Raw genomic sequence first — 15,607 nt, 5'->3', positions numbered from 1 at the left:
GACATTTTTAGCTCATTCTAATCTTAGTGTGTACCTACAAGTTATCTGTTTACTGGACGGTTTCTTTCCTGTTCTTAGTAAAACATACAAATGGGAACTTGCAGAAGCTGCCAAAGTAGAAACACTTCCTTGAAGCAGGACACCCTGTGAGGAGTGTATGCTGTCTCCCTCTCTTTTTCTTATCAGTATGTTCCTTTCTTTCTCTGCATCATCCCTGTGTTTATAAAGAAATGATGTCAAGGCCTAGTTTAAGCCTGAGAGTGTTCTATTGATGGCGAGAGCTATTTTTACAGACATAAACCACACTCTGCCGGCCACACTCCCAGTGGGTCCTGCAGTGGTGTAAATGTGTAGAAGAATCTTTGGTTGTGAGAGAGGGAGAGAGAGAAGGGTGGAGGGGAGATGCTGCAGGAACTCGAGGGAGTCATGGCTTTTACTCATGCTCTGCCATTAGGGATGGGTTTAAAACCTCAATACTTCTGGGCTTCTGGCTAAAATGTGTCAGTAGCATCTTGGTGATGTAACCTATGACGTAACAAAACTGACATCTGTGTTTTTGAGGTAGTAAAATGTGAGCAATAGTATGATACTCAAGTGTTAAACATTATATCATACACATTTTTAGTTGTCCCAGTGGAACAAAAGATGGGTGATGCTGTATAGTGACTCCTCTAATTGCTTTTAATTTTACAAAGCATCCTCTACCTTCTATTTTCTGCTGAGGAAGGTGAGGCAGGCACAGAGCTCTGGCTGTGACCACCAAAGCCGCAACCACCTGCTGCTCCAAACTTGTTTTTGCGTGTCTGTGGATTGATTTATGAGTGAAAATGAAGGATTTTAAGGTTTACAGGAGAAATGTATGCATTAGCGAATAATCTTGTGTGTGCACCTATGAGCCACGATCAGTGTTGGGGAGTAACGGAATACATGTACCGCAGATGTTCTAAAGAATGCTCTAAAGAATGTAGCATCATAGGCAGTGTAGTCCGTGCTGCAGGGAGAATGGACTGTCATACCCGTTATGTGTCTGTGAGCGAGGGAGGGAGAAAAAGGAAAAGTACGAGTTGTCATCGAGCAAAAACAGGAGCTGGAAGCATGTAAATATAATAATAACCACTGCAGCCAAGAAGAGTGCCTGACGAGCCCAGGTGTAAGTAAGCTATTAAGACTGTACGCTGTGTTTGTGTTTTCCTCCGAAACAATAAGTTCCGTTGGAGCAGCCTTTCAACGCCTCTCTCTGTCTCTTGCAAGAAAAGTTGACCCAGACAACAAAGTAAAGCTTTTTTTCGGCTACGAGCCCGACACGAACCCCACGTATTAGCCAGAGGTCCCTTTACTATGGTTCGGTAACGGTAATAAATCACAGCAATAGTACATTCACGTAGTTGTAAACAGCATGATAATATATTAAGTAATCCAAAGTATTCAGAATACGTTACTCTCATCGAGTAAGAAGCTGCCAAAGTAGAAACGGAATACGTTACAGAATACATTTTGGGGCATGTAATCTGTAATGGAATACATTTTAAAAGTAACCTTCCCAACACTGGCCACGATAATCACTATTAACCAACAAGTGAAGAGTTCTTGAAGTTGATGTGCTGAACTTGGAAACTAAAGTGAGTGACTTTGTCAAGGTAGTGACAAGACAACTAGATTAGAGCATCTCCAACACATTATGTCATGTGTTCCCAGTAAGCAATGATTAGTACTTACCAAAACAGGAGAACTGAGCATGACTCAATGATGCCACAAGACCTGAAGGGAGTCTAAACCAAAGTTCTGAAAACTCTACTGCTGGTTGCTAAAACACATCAGACTTCCGCTTTTACCTTGTCTCTGTGGCTAGGTGCATGTTGGGGGAAAGATGGCAAAAGATAATAGAAAGAACACAAGCCAGTGGAAGCAGCTGTGGCACTGATGTGACTGTTACACCTACCTAAACTTGCAAACATGCTACATACAATCCTTAGTCTTCAGCAGGAATGTTTGAGATCCATGACAAAGAGTTCAGGGTGTTGAAATGGCCTTCAAATTCCCCAGATCTCATTCTGATCAAGCATCCCTGGGATGTGCTGGAAAAACAAGTCTGATCCATTGACCCTCCCACTTTACACCCTGCACGACTGGATCTGCTGCTCATGTGTCTGTGCCAGTCACTATAGGACATCTTTAAAGGACACAATGGGGAAGCGGTTGTTTAGCAGGCGAAAAGGGAGCTACCTACTAGAGGTGGGAATCACCATACATCCCACGATACGATATTATCACAATACTTAACGCACGATACGATATTATTGCAATTTTTTTTAAATATTTTGCGATCTTCAGATTCTGTCCATAAAGGTAAACTTTATCAATATTCATTTTATCTAATATCAAAGTCTCACACTCAGTCTCTCATTTCAGTCAGTTTTATTGTTGACAAACTGAACGGTTTGTATTACAGTCTAGTCCAACTTAACTGAATGCAACCATCTGGTACAATTATAGCTATTCTGAACTTTGAAATTTATGAAAACTATGCAGCCCCTTCAGCAACTGAAGAATTTGAAAGTAAATTAAAACAAAATATAATTTTACATTAAATAAAAAAGTTTTAAACTTAATTAAAATAAAACATGTCTTAAATTAAAATAAGTAAACTGTCATGTTTATTGCTGCCAAAAAAAAAAAAAGTTAAACACATTTGGACAGTGAAGGAATGTCAGGATTCTTGCTCAGAAAAAGGATCAAAATGCTCTGAAGTCAGAGCATGTTCCATTCCACAAACTTTTTTTTGTAACAAAATATCGATTTCTGCTGTCCCTGTATTGATACATTATTAGCAAACAAAATATCACGATACTACACAGTATCGATTTTTCCCCCCACCCCTACTACCTACACAATATGAAGAACACTGTGGGCAGATCCTGGTATAGTCACAATGAACTCTTCTGGATTGTGTCACCAGTGTCCTAACATGATAGGACTGATTTTTGACATTGTGCTGGTTGACAACATGACACTAATACATTTTTTGTATACTGACATTGTTGCAGGATAGTTTTAGCAGTTTTTAGCAAAAGTTAGAGTGAGCTGAATTGAAGTGTTGTTGCTTCTGTTGAACAAAACGAGAGAAATCTTGGATCTTTTTCATCTTTTATCATTAAACAGAATAATTTGGGCTTTTTTATTTAATCATTAGATCCCTCAGGAAAGCAGCAGTACTAGTACTTTCTGCATTTGATTTAAACTCTTATATTTTTGTAATACATGTTTACATTTCGTCACACATGCTGCAGTTGTCACTGAGTTGCCTGCAGCTTCATTTTTTCTTTATTCTCCTCTCTTTACGCCTTGTTTGTTTTTCAGTGACTTATTAGTGTTTGCTCCTGTAACAGCTCAACCTCCCCTTAGGAATCATTAAAATTTCATCTCATCTTATAGGGCCCAAAAAAAAAATCTTTGTGGCATCCGAATGTCTATAATCCCCCGTGGAAATAACCGGATCCAGTTGGGAATCTGTGTTGTTAAATATCTCATGCTTGCTCAGGCAACAAAGATGACATAGAAGAAGAAATTCTCATGGGTAATTAAAGTTTTCATTAAAGAAAACAAAGAGATAGTGGTGTCTAGTTTAAGTTATGTTGAGCCTGAAAGCTAAATATGCTGTTGTTCTGGAACAGCCCACCCTTCCAAGAATTGGAGGAAAAGTTATGCACACGAGTTCTAGTTTTACAATACAATCAACTTAGTTTGGCTTTATTCAGTGGCCTATATTATTAGCTGATATTAGCCCGTCATATTGGGATACTGGAGGTTTGTATGTCCATAGCCTTCTTGTTAGGAAATGTCAAGTAGTCATATTTTTGTGGATGTGGTCATTTTGACACGAGCCCAAGTTTCTAACTAGTTTGTGAAATACACAATTTAGCCAAAAAGGCTACTTAATTTAAGGAAGCAAATGCAAACAGTCTTCCAATGGATAATTGCTTAAAACATGTCAGAAGACATGTCCCGGGATCGTGGAAAAGATGTTTCAGAAAGGTTACATTATTTTGCATCAAGCAAAAGAAGCAGAAACTACTGATGCTACGTTATGAAGTGTTCAATTAAAGTGTCAGGTGTGGTCAGGAATAAATCTATAAGGAAAGTGGTTTGAGATTACTGTGTTTAGTATTACTATGTTTATTAGTGAAAATAAGATCATTTCTAAATGCAAAATATGAAGAGAACCCAAGAGATTGGGACTAAACAGCTGTGTAGCTGTCAGTTTGCTTGGCAATGTAAAGCATGGATTCTAGACGCACATCACGGGCGTACCTAGTGCCTACTGAGGTTGTGAGGTCAGTTTTATGATTCTTGGGTTGCTTCTATTGGTCAGCTGATTATTTGAATACACTGCTTACATTTTGCATCAGTGTTTTTTTTTTTTGTTTGTTTGTTTTCTTGTCTTGTTTTGGTAGTACGGGCATAGGCCAAGATGACAATGCCAGGATTCATTGGGTTCACATGGGAGCATGAGACATAATTTTTGCACATGAATCGATCATCAGAGTTCAGAACTGAACCTGTCTGAGAATCCTTTGGGATGTGCTGCAAAAGACTTTACACAGTGGTCCAAATCCTCTAACACTCCCTAAGTTTGTTGAAACAATGCCACATCACAGCTAAAGGCAGTCCACTAAAATACTAGTGTGTGAGACTCTTTGGGTTGGGAAGTGTACATTTCTGGAGAACATCAAAACTGCACCGGCCTTAAGAATCCATTATCAGCTGGGCTCTTTAATCTAGTGTGCATCCTAGCCTGTTGTTATTAAAAAATGTGAACAAATGTTTGTCTGGAAGAGCAAGTAAACAAGAATACACACGGCAGATCTAAGCCTCTGTGAAAGAAGAACGTCTTCTGTGCTGCAATTCTGAGGCTTAATGAGGAAGGCTTTTATGGTTTGACTGCAACTCCAAAGTTGCTCAATGAAAGGAAATCCCCCGAGCTTCTAGCTTGCGACTTCAGTGTCTGACTTTGTGTCTGCCTGCCTCTGATCCACACACAGCATCATGTGCTGTCAGCCTGTATGCTGGCTCTTGTCTTGGTCATGTGCTCCTAAATTGGTACACCACCACTTCCTTTGACTGCTTTTCTGTATCTGTATTTTTGCATGCGTACAGCATATAAATGTATTGAACAATATTTGCTTGTGTCACTTTCCATCTCTCTGTGGCTAGCTTTGTCATAACCACTGTATCCTGTATGCAACTCACACACCTACACTGCGAGCTTTACAGAACTATTTATTAGTAGGCTACATTACTAAAATACTGTACATGTGGTAAAGTTATGTGGGCCGGTGAAGTAATCATTCACAACTTATCTTGAATAGCCATAGATGCTGTCATGTTACTGACACTTGTCTTTTTCTGCTTCTGTGCTCTGAGGAAGCTGCACGGAAGAGAATAAAATACTTTCGATACTTTAAGAAGAAAGCTGTCTTAGACTGTTGGTTACAGCACCATTTATATTTTGAGAAATGAAACTCTTTAGCACTGATCTGTTTTCACTTTGTCACATTGGCAGGTTATGTCACTGTTAAAGCCACATAATATGGGTGAGAGCAGAAGTCTTAAAATATCACATAAGAAATGGAATTTGTCTCTACAGGGCTAAAAGTATAGACTTTTTTTCAAATTCTGCCATCTAGTGGTGAACAAAACATAGCACAGACCTACTTTTAGTTTTATACGTACATGAGATTAAAAGTTAATTTCGTCATATAAGCCTTGTAATTCGCCCTTCTTAGGATGTCAGAATTTCTGGGCGTTTCCTGATCAGCAGGATGAATTTCTTGCCATTGCATCATTTTGATTTTCTTACCCGCAGCACAAAACTTTAACTTTTTATCCAGGCTAGAAAATCCAGGGTTTAGTTTAACAGTAAAAAAATAATTTTTATGAATTTTGGCCTCTGTAGGAATGTCTCATTAAAGATCATCAAAAGCCTGTCACTCTCACTGTCAACTGTAATATTTATTCAGTAACAAACTCTTGTGGGCTTTTCTTTTTTTCCTCTCCCTCTCTTTCTCTCGGTCTAGTACGCAGGTAGAAGGCGACGTAAAGGAAGAGATCCTCCAACCCCCAGAGGCTCACCCCGTACCACCCATTCTGACCCCATCTCCTCCGTCAGCCTTCCCGACTGTCACGAACGTGCGACAGGACAATGACCGCTACCATCCCAAACCCGTCATCCATGTCCTCGCTACTGCGCAGCACAACGTGACAGAGGTGAGCTGGACATAAACTAAAAATTGGCAACTTATAGGATACTATTGTGTATAGAACTACATGGTATGTATCTAAAGGGTTTTTATTGTACATGGGAAGTTGCACGGATATAAGAATAGTAATTGGTCTGGTAAAACCTGTTATATATTAAGTCAGCTAATGGTTATGGAATTTCCTAGACTGAATGATGGGGAAGCTGTGATTTAGCAACGATAGTGCGTGGGCAGTCTGTTGGCAGCTATAGATGTCCATATACTTGCAGGGACGGCTGATAGAGGGGCAGTGTTAAAAATATGTGGTACATCCTGTCTGTGGGCTACTCGAGCTTTTTCTGTCGTTGATCCATCGCTTTTGTTTGCTTTGGGGTTTTTTGTGTGTGTGTGTTGTGCCACTCGTTCATGCTCACGGGGCATCAGTTACATAGTTGTGAAGATATCACAGATGGGGCAGGACGCAGCCAGTACGTAGACCATAAAGTAGGAGTTAGCCCTCTGACATGGGTACTCCCTGTTATTACAGTGGTCCTGGTTTAGGAGCACGTAATTACACATTTAAGTGGAAAATTAAGTTCATTACCAAGTTGAGTTGTTTAAGTTGTTTTTGTTCCAATGAAAAGTTCCCATCATGTAGGTATAGGTGTAACTTTACAGGAAGTATCAAAATGAGATGCTGTAAAAAGGAAATCTTTATCTTTTAGCAGTGGAAAAAGTTGCATTTTTGTCTTTTGACATTATTTATGTTCTAAACAAACCGTAACATCACTAAAGAACTGCAGCTGATTCCATGATCTATGTGTCTGTTATGATGATTTCTTTTGTTTTTGTGCAAGTAAAATGTAGTAAATTATTATTTCAGAAGAATTAAGTTTCAGTCTAGAAGGGAAAACAACCGGCTCACAGTCTATAATAACAGCAGAAGTATGAAAATGCATGAATATAAATAAGGTTGTTTTGTTCTCCTACAGCTCATGTTTGTTTTTTGTGTGTGGGGCCTGCTTAATCAGCTTTTTCTGAACTCTAACTTAAACATCAAAGATTTCTGGTGGCGTGTGAATGTTTTGCTTTTTGTGAAGGGGGGGAGATTACATGTCTCATTTGTTCTACTTTACGTTTATTTCAGGATAAGAACACAGACCAGCAGCAGAATCAGCTAGAGCCCAGTCCAAACAAACAGACCAGTCCCTCAGAGCAGAAAGATCAAGAGCAACTAAGCCGAAAACAGCAGAGTCAGGTCTCAAGTCTGGATCTCAATGACAACTACAACAACAAAATGTCTTCAAAGTCAGAATCAGGCCAAAGCCAGACTCAGACCCCATCCTCGCCCCTCTCCCCAGCTGTTGATTGTTCTGGTGCTCCTCGAATCGAGAGGAAGCTCAGCATTGAGATTAAAAAGGTGCCACTGCAAGAAGGACCTCGCAGCTTTGACACCTCCTCGTCGATGGGAGTAGCCGGCGGACAAGGCTCCAGTTCTAGTAACAACAGCTGCGCACTGCAAAGAAGTCACGCATTTAAAGCTCGCACTGGTCAGTCCCTTCTGACATCCAGCTCCTCTCTGTCAGAGGACTCTGGCACAGAGGGAGGAGCTTGTGGATGTGGAGAGAGTCAAGCAGATGGAGGCAGCCTCGCCAGGCCGAACCACCTTCCTGTGAAGAGTGGAGAGAAGGTGGAGAAGCAGGGAGGGGATTTGAAAGCCGGCCATGCAGCGTGGACTCAACACAGCAACAGCCCGGACAAACAGTACCCCAAGACCACCTCCTCTTCTTCCTCCTCAGACCGTGTGGCTCCATCCTCATCCTCCTCCTCCCACCTCTCCTCTTCCTCCTCCTCCTCCTCCTCCACACCTGTTAGGACTGCCCTGAGTTTCACCAACCCCCTGCACTCTGACAACTCGGACGAGGAGGGGAAGGTGTCCGAGGAGATGTCCGGAGGAGGAAAGGAAGCTTTTCGTACAAGCGTATCCACAGCGACTGCCACCGTAACGGCATCCTCTCAACATGGAGACCAGCAGCCGGTCAGAAAGGTGTCGCCGATGTCAATTGCAGGGCAGATCACACCAACGGTCTCTCCATCCTTAGCAAGTAGGTCGATCAGTTGCTTGAACTGCTTTCCTTCTCAATTCTTTAAAATATGTGAAATTAATTAAGAAATTATGAAAACTAAACACTAAACAATGAGGTTTAGCAGGCAAATAGTCAAGAACAATCTCCCTGAAATGCACATGAAGGCACCAAGTAAGCTTGCACTCAACTACTGTACACTCAGGAAATAAAAAAAATCACACTGTAGAGTAATTTTCTGGGTCGGTAAGGAGCCAGAGGTCTCAAACAACAATCTAATGACAAGCTATATCTGTCAACACACACACTGTGTTCTCACTGCTGAGGAGTTAGAGGCCAGGAGAGGGCAAAACAGGAGGAATGGAAGAAAGGAATAAGAGGAAATGACAAGAAAATCGGAGAGAGATAGTTTCCAGTGAGTCTCACACAAAGCATGACTGTTTGACTAATTGGTTGGTTTGGGAGGAATGCTGCAAATATGGACATGTGTGGAAACAACTCTTCCTCCTTCAGCTTGTTTATGTGTGTTTGTCTAAGTGAGGGAATTTGTGAATGGGAGAAAGGATGAATGAAATTGTTTTGTGTGTTTGCGAGCAGAAAACTGTGTGCATGTTGGATGGGGAAAGATCAACACTGCATGATACTGATGAATGCACTTACGCCACTTTGGTGCACGTTGGGTCAAACAGACAGTGTCACGCTGTTTGGGATTGATGTGATTGTGACAAGGAGAAGTGGGTTTTAATCTCCTGGTGGGGTGTGAGGACTGAGACTTCTGCTGCTCTTCTTTCTTTGATCTGAGCTCACGTGAAATTGAGTGGACTGGGCTTAAATCGTCTGTGCAGTTTAAATTCAAAATATACTGACATGCCATTGAATCTCTGGCATTATACCTGATGTCACGCTCTCCTCGAGTATTTCCAATATTTAAAATCGGATGTGAAAATGTGTCTGTTTTGACGTCGACTGTTTCAGTCTGCTTGGCTTTCTCTCACACTCTGTCTGGGCTGCAGCAGTGCTTCAGTTATGAAAAGCTAACAGCTGCTGTTTGATTGGTTGCAAGCATCTAATGGCTGCTTTGTTGAGGAGTTGCACTGAGCAAATTGCTGCTTTGTGGTTGGTCAATAGAAAGCTGGTGGCTGCCTGTTTTGCTGACTGCATTGCCAATGAATCACTCACACCTTTTGTAATTGCCCATTTTAGAGAGATTAGTGCAGCTCACAGTGCTTTACAAGCCTGTAACAAACAAAGAAGAATTAAGCAAAATGAGCAGGAAATTATGGAGGGATCAAATATATACAGCTAATGTTTTAGTTTATAATTATAAAAATAATCAAAACAGTGTTTTTAATTCTGAAATATAATTATCACGTTATTCATGAGTTTTTATATGTACAGTTTACAGAAAAAATCAGTTTTTGATCCATTTCTAATACAAAATGTTTTTCTTGTTTTTAACACAGGTGGTCTAATACATTTCTTAAGCTTTTGCGTTTTTGATTGTGATTGGACTGTCTGCAAACAAGATGACATTTACCAGAGCATACAGTTTATGCTGAGGTGGTGTTGTGTCCCATCTACACCTAAAAACTTTCAGACAACATTTGGGATTTTTTTAAAATTTAGACAGGTCACTTACAGGAATGCAGGGTTAACACAGAGAGACAAACCATTTGCACTCACATTCACACCTATAGGTAGGGCTGTGCGATATGACCAAAATCTCATATCCCGATATAATACATCTATCATCTGATAACATATAAATCACAAAATTGTAACTTTTTATGTAAATTCTGTGAATCTCAGGCAGCTCGACTTGCGTGAAGTGTTTACAGCTGCGCATCGTGTACCTGGAGTCGAGTATTTTAACCGATGCATGAAACGATACATTTTTAGACATAAGTTGTAACGGCCGCCGTTTTCTTTGTGAGTATTTATTACACGGCGTGCTGCGGGGAAAAGCCTGCTCTAACGTTTGAGTCTAAGGTTTATTTTTTAGCACCTGGCGGCTCTTTTTTACTTCTCATCCGTAAATAATCTGCTCTTTCACGTGATTCAGTTTATTTTGAAAAGTCTCAACAGGATCTTGAGCTTTATTGTGAAAGGTTTGTGTGGAAAATAAACAAGCGGACACGCGATGGTTTTACCGTTGTTGTTGTTGCTAACCACAACGCATAAAAACAGCCGCTTGTCCGTCAGTAGTGTGGTTATATTAAATATAAGAGAAAGAGAGAACTTTAAGAAATGAATATAGCCACTACAGTGACCATCAAAATGATGAAAAAATATTGCTGTAAACGGTTTATTTTACGACACCACGAAACAAACGATAGCGTAAAATGAAACGATAGACGTTTTTATATCGTCATCCGATATATATCGTTATATCGAACAGCCCTACCTATAGGCAATTTAGAATCACCAGTTAACCTAATCACACTAATTGCATGTCTTTGGACTCTGGGAGGAAGCTCGAGCATCCGGAGTATCCACAGAAAGGCAGTGGGCCTTGGCCAGATGGTGGAATATTAGATGAAGGGGACATCACCTAATATTTAACTTAAGATTTTGACTTTGACTCTTTTTGCCAACCAAGAAAGTCAGCTGATTTCTTTTTTAACTTTCTTGGTTGGCATATGAGAAGGGTTTAATTTATAATTCATAGTAAGGATAACTGCTGGCTTTGTGTAAAGCAGAAGTATCTTAACCAGCCAAACTTTAAAGTGTCATATTTTCCCCTTCATATGTCACACTAACTTAACTATAACCGGGTAACGATGATGCTGAATTTTGAAGAAGAGATTTTTAAGAAACTGTAGCTATGACTTAAGTGTGGCGGTTCCACAAACTGAAAACATCGCTAAAAATAACAGATTGGCCATTGTGGATATTGTTTTTATTTTCATTTATTCATTGTTTCTTGCCAGACAGAGAAATTAACAGATTATTAACGGTTTTAAAATCTTTAAGCACAAATGGAACTTTGCTGAACAAAAACTGGATCCCAGATCTTTTAAGGACAAAATGAGCAGATCACTAAGCGACACTACTAAGGGTCAATGTCATCTTATCTGCCAGTAGTCCAGTGGCAGCCAGCATGGCAAACATGAGACTATACGGACATTTCTCTGATCCCTAAAATGAAGTAATGATAACACGATATACACCAAATAGAACCAGTGAATATCTGTATAAAAAAGTAACAATATGCAGACAAATTATATAACATTTAACATTCTTGCCTTTTTGTCTCCATATGACTGCCGATCTTTTTGCCCTTCTTCTCGGCCAGTAGTTAACCTTGCTTCTCATTTGACCTCTGACCTTTTTAACCCAGACTGCTGGGACAGCGACGACTCCCCTCCCCCTCTCCCCGAGCGAACCCCTGAGTCCTTCATACTGGCCACAGGTGCGTTTGCATTGGTCAAGTTCCACAGGTGTGTACCCAGTGGTGTGGATTGACTGGGCGGCCACGTTATTGTGTTGTCCTTCTTTTAACAAAAGGGGGGGAGGGAAAGAGGCAGTTGGATCAAAGATTCATGTGCTGCTGTGTGGTTTAGCCATATTTTCGCGAACTTGGTAGTGAGAGTAAAGCCAGGCAGCAGTGGTTGTTTGATGCAGTCGGCAGCCTCTGATGTGAGCTGAAACAGGAGGAAACTGGTTTTCTGTGTTCTGCTTCTCTTGCCTAGTACAGCGTATGAACAGGTAGGGGCCTCAGTCTCTGTCATCCTCACTTCAAACAACCAGATGGACTCGCATATTGCAGGTAGGAGGCCTCTCGTTCACAGGATTGACTCGCCATTAGCGCGACCATCCTGCTGCCTTCTGCTGTTCTTCTTCTTTTTTTCCTTCCTCCCTGCACAGCTCCTCTGATAGTGGAAGAAAACAGTATTAAAAATATTCCGCCACGAGGGAGCACATGAGATGAAAAGGAGGTGTTTGTGTTAAGAATTAAACCACTGCTGAGAGGTACTTTGGCAGTTTTGAAACACTAGAGGTCAGCATTGCTTATTTCAGCCATGCAGAGATGGAGACGGTCATAGTTACAGCTTTGGGAAGCGAGTTACAAATAGAAACATGGATACAAGAGGGCAGAAAGATGAGGTTAATTTAAAGAAAGCAGTTTAAGAGGCTGTCCGCTGTGTGCGCCCGGATCATTATGGTTCAATTAATTATTTCAAATGTTTTACATAAATGCAGGCACAACTTGGGAGCACCTTTTTGAGGATTGACTGTGATTTTTAAGCGTGTCTGAATGTGGGAATGTGTGTGCATTTGTGCTGTATTGTGTGTCTTTTGATCATTTGTCCTCAAACGCCCATCCTGTGTTAAATTCACCGATTGTCTTCCTCTCCGCCAGACCCTTTGGAAGCGAAAACATCAGCTTCAGCCGAGTGGAGTTCACATAAAGGTGCGAACGCACAAATCATTAGTCCACTAATTCTCTTCATCTCTCACCTCTGTTTGAACTCTCCGTCCCTGCCTCTCTGCATGTTCCCCGATATTTTTTTTTTGTGCTCACAGTAGTTGGCCAGCAGAGCGGAGCAGGAAAGGGACCTTTGGTGATTTACAAATTAGCCTGCCGATGATAACACTGACAGCGTTGGTCAGAAAAACCGCTGCGAGGATGAGAGAGTAACAGAGATACAGGAGGAGGGGGAAAAGGGAGTGAAAAAGATAAAACATGTCTAGAGAGAGCTGCAATTATAATGAGTGCATATGCTTATCTGTGCTATGAGGATTGTGTGATGATGGTTAATGCCAATTTATTGCTTCAGTAGTTTTATTGTGGCTATGACAGCTTATTTGACTTTAATTCAGTGGGGATATTTTTTTTTACCTTTTTATGAGTATAACTCACTAGGAGCATTTCTTAAGTATAAAAAGGCTGCTTTGCAAGCCGGGCTTTTAGCATCAAACTTTCATGGGAGAGAAATGTTTGAATTTTTGCACAGTAACACTACCTAGTGAACCAGATGTTGTCTCATGGGACGTGTTGATACATAAACATTTAAAGCCCTCGTCAAAAAACCCCAAAAAACACACATTTTGTGTGTTCGTCTTTGTCTTAAATCTATTTCTCTCTACAACATTTTAACCTGGTAGGCTGTTTTTTGCACCTGTGGTATTTGGTGTGTTTAAATTATTCTCTGGTTCGGTCCCTCCCCCTCTTGGTGTGCAGGTGTGAACGCAGTATTCAGACTCGGGTGCATACCAAAGCAACCCCACCGAGACCCTGAGGTGGTCTCAGAACGCCAGAGCACTTTGTTTGTGGTGTGAACGCAATCCGAGCAAACTGCATCTACGTGTATGCTGCAGGTTTGAGCTAAGTCCTTCATGTGGTCAGGTGTGCTTTGCATTCTGGGATACAGCTGGGTACCACAGATGTGCAAAGTGCACAAACGGTTATAATGGGCTAGCAGCTAGCTGTAACAATAATGTAGATTCTCCACTAGACCAGAACACAACATCTTCTTACTGCATTTACTTTTGTTGGTCATGATCGTTTACCAGATACAAATAACCTCTCTTGTAGTGTTTGTTAAATTTTCTGTATTCTCAAGCCGGTGGTCTCAGAACATACAATACAAGTGTTTGGATGCTGGGTTAATGTGTTCATGAGAGGCATCCACAATCAATGATCTTTGCACAGCAGGTGGCTGCACTCATTCAGGAATGGAGAGCAGCTCCTCAACAGCAAATCAAAATACTTGTGTGGTCCGTGAGCAGACAAGTGACTGCTTGAATCACGTCCAGAGGCCATATCTCCCAAAAAAAAAATAAATTTTTTTTTAACTAAAATCTATTTAAAACACAAAACTTGAGTTTCTTTATTTTGACTAGTATACTTTTGACTTGAGCAATAAATGCTGTAAGCTATCATATATCTACTTGTTACATACGCTTTCTACAGCTGTTGGTAGTTTTTAATGATTACACTATTTTAACATTTAAGGTTTCACTGTAATTCATTTTGTTTTCAGTTATTTTAAGAGTCTTGTATGTTTATCCTGTACTGTCTTGTTAAGCATGTTTTCTGTCTTCTTGACTTCATGTTTTTTTTTATATTTTCTGACATGATCCTATATCACTCTAACGAACTCATTTTAAAATCTGCTTTATAATGTAATTGACTTGAATTATGAGTAGCATATACACCACTGTTATTTCAAGAATACTTCCACCCCATTAATCTGTCTTTCTTGTTGCATTTGATTATGTGTAGATGCGTCTGACTGTGTGACGACCTCTCCAGCCGACCTTCCATCTGCTGACACCACAACAAGTAACAACAGCAAGCCAGAGCTGGGTGGGTAAGTCTACTGTCTCATTTGTTGTAGACGGCTTTTATTTTGTAATTGTGATTGGATACTGTTGTTGTTCAAGTCTCTACTAGTTGAGCCTTTGAAGGAACATCAATGGTGAATCTGTGCAGGAAATATTGCTGACAAACACGGTTTCTATTAAGGTCATCATTTTTTGATTTGTGCCACTGATTTTGCTGATCAGAAAGCTCGCTTTGGCCTACATGTGCAGAAAACGTTTGATGGTTCTTGAGAACAGGCAGGTTTTCCCTCTGGTGTTGAGGTAAAACAAACTGAGCTAAGACATTTCCTCCTTCCAGGGTTCGGTAACCGCTGCATTCAGCCCAAAGGTCCTCGACGACCCCCCCTGGAGTGGACATGATGGAACAGTCCAGCTGCCCGTCCACCACCACTGTCCTCCCTTGTCAGGAGATGGGGTCTACCAACCTCACCTGGCTGGTCCAAAAACCAAGATGATAGATGCTACGCATTTCATAGAAAAACCTTCTGAGTGACTGTTTGCCAGTACCCTCCTCTTCCTCCTCCTCCTCCTCCTCAGTCCTCCCTGCAAAGTGCCACTGTGCCGAGCAGGGACAGTCAAGAGGCTAGAATGTTCTCCTCCTCAGCTTGCTGATGTTGGCAGGTTTGACTACTCTAGATGCTGACCTGGGATCAGTTATTTCCCTGTTTTAATAAAGGATAATTCCTGTGGGGGGGTTTTCTCACCTTTGTTTTTTTTTTGGGGGGGGTGACTGGAGAGAAGACTAAGAGCGGGCATGTTTTTCCTCCATGAGCTGTAGACACCTCACTTTTAAGGCTGTTACATGTCAAATATAAATAAGTGTTCAGGCTGAGCGCTTTGTTTAAAGCCAAATGAGAATTTTTTTTCCTCCTATATCAGGAATTACCTTAAATTAGAAAAACTACTGTGGGAGGCTTAACTCCCAGAAGTTGTCTGTTGCCTCCTACTGAACGAACA

General features: G+C 40.9%; 1 protein-coding gene across 7 annotated transcripts in view; it reads left to right on the top strand.

The window, feature by feature from the left end:
- The window catches only part of LOC113009220 (protein tyrosine phosphatase non-receptor type 12), a 54,329-nt gene extending 38,990 nt beyond the window's left edge, over positions 1 to 15,339 (top strand). For 2 of the 7 annotated variants that reach the window (XM_026147409.2, XM_080292077.1), the window contains 6 exons: positions 6,075 to 6,264; positions 7,384 to 8,341; positions 11,661 to 11,732; positions 12,684 to 12,734; positions 14,550 to 14,633; positions 14,949 to 15,339. In XM_026147409.2, coding sequence (XP_026003194.1) covers positions 6,075 to 6,264; positions 7,384 to 8,341; positions 11,661 to 11,732; positions 12,684 to 12,734; positions 14,550 to 14,633; positions 14,949 to 15,010 — 1,417 coding nt within the window. In that variant the 3' untranslated portion in view covers positions 15,011 to 15,339. Of the gene's footprint in view, positions 1 to 6,074; positions 6,265 to 7,383; positions 8,342 to 11,660; positions 11,733 to 12,683; positions 12,735 to 14,549; positions 14,638 to 14,948 lie in introns of all 7 variants that reach the window. The other 5 variants (XM_026147410.2, XM_026147411.2, XM_080292078.1 and 2 more) reach the window with 5 other exon arrangements.
- Positions 15,340 to 15,607: the final 268 nt, after the last annotated feature.

This window comes from Astatotilapia calliptera, chromosome 17 (genome assembly GCF_964374335.1).
Source record: "Astatotilapia calliptera chromosome 17, fAstCal68.1, whole genome shotgun sequence".
Taxonomy (NCBI): Eukaryota; Metazoa; Chordata; class Actinopteri; order Cichliformes; family Cichlidae; genus Astatotilapia; species Astatotilapia calliptera.
Note: the sequence above shows the minus strand (reverse complement) of the source record. Positions and strands in the feature narration are given on the sequence as shown.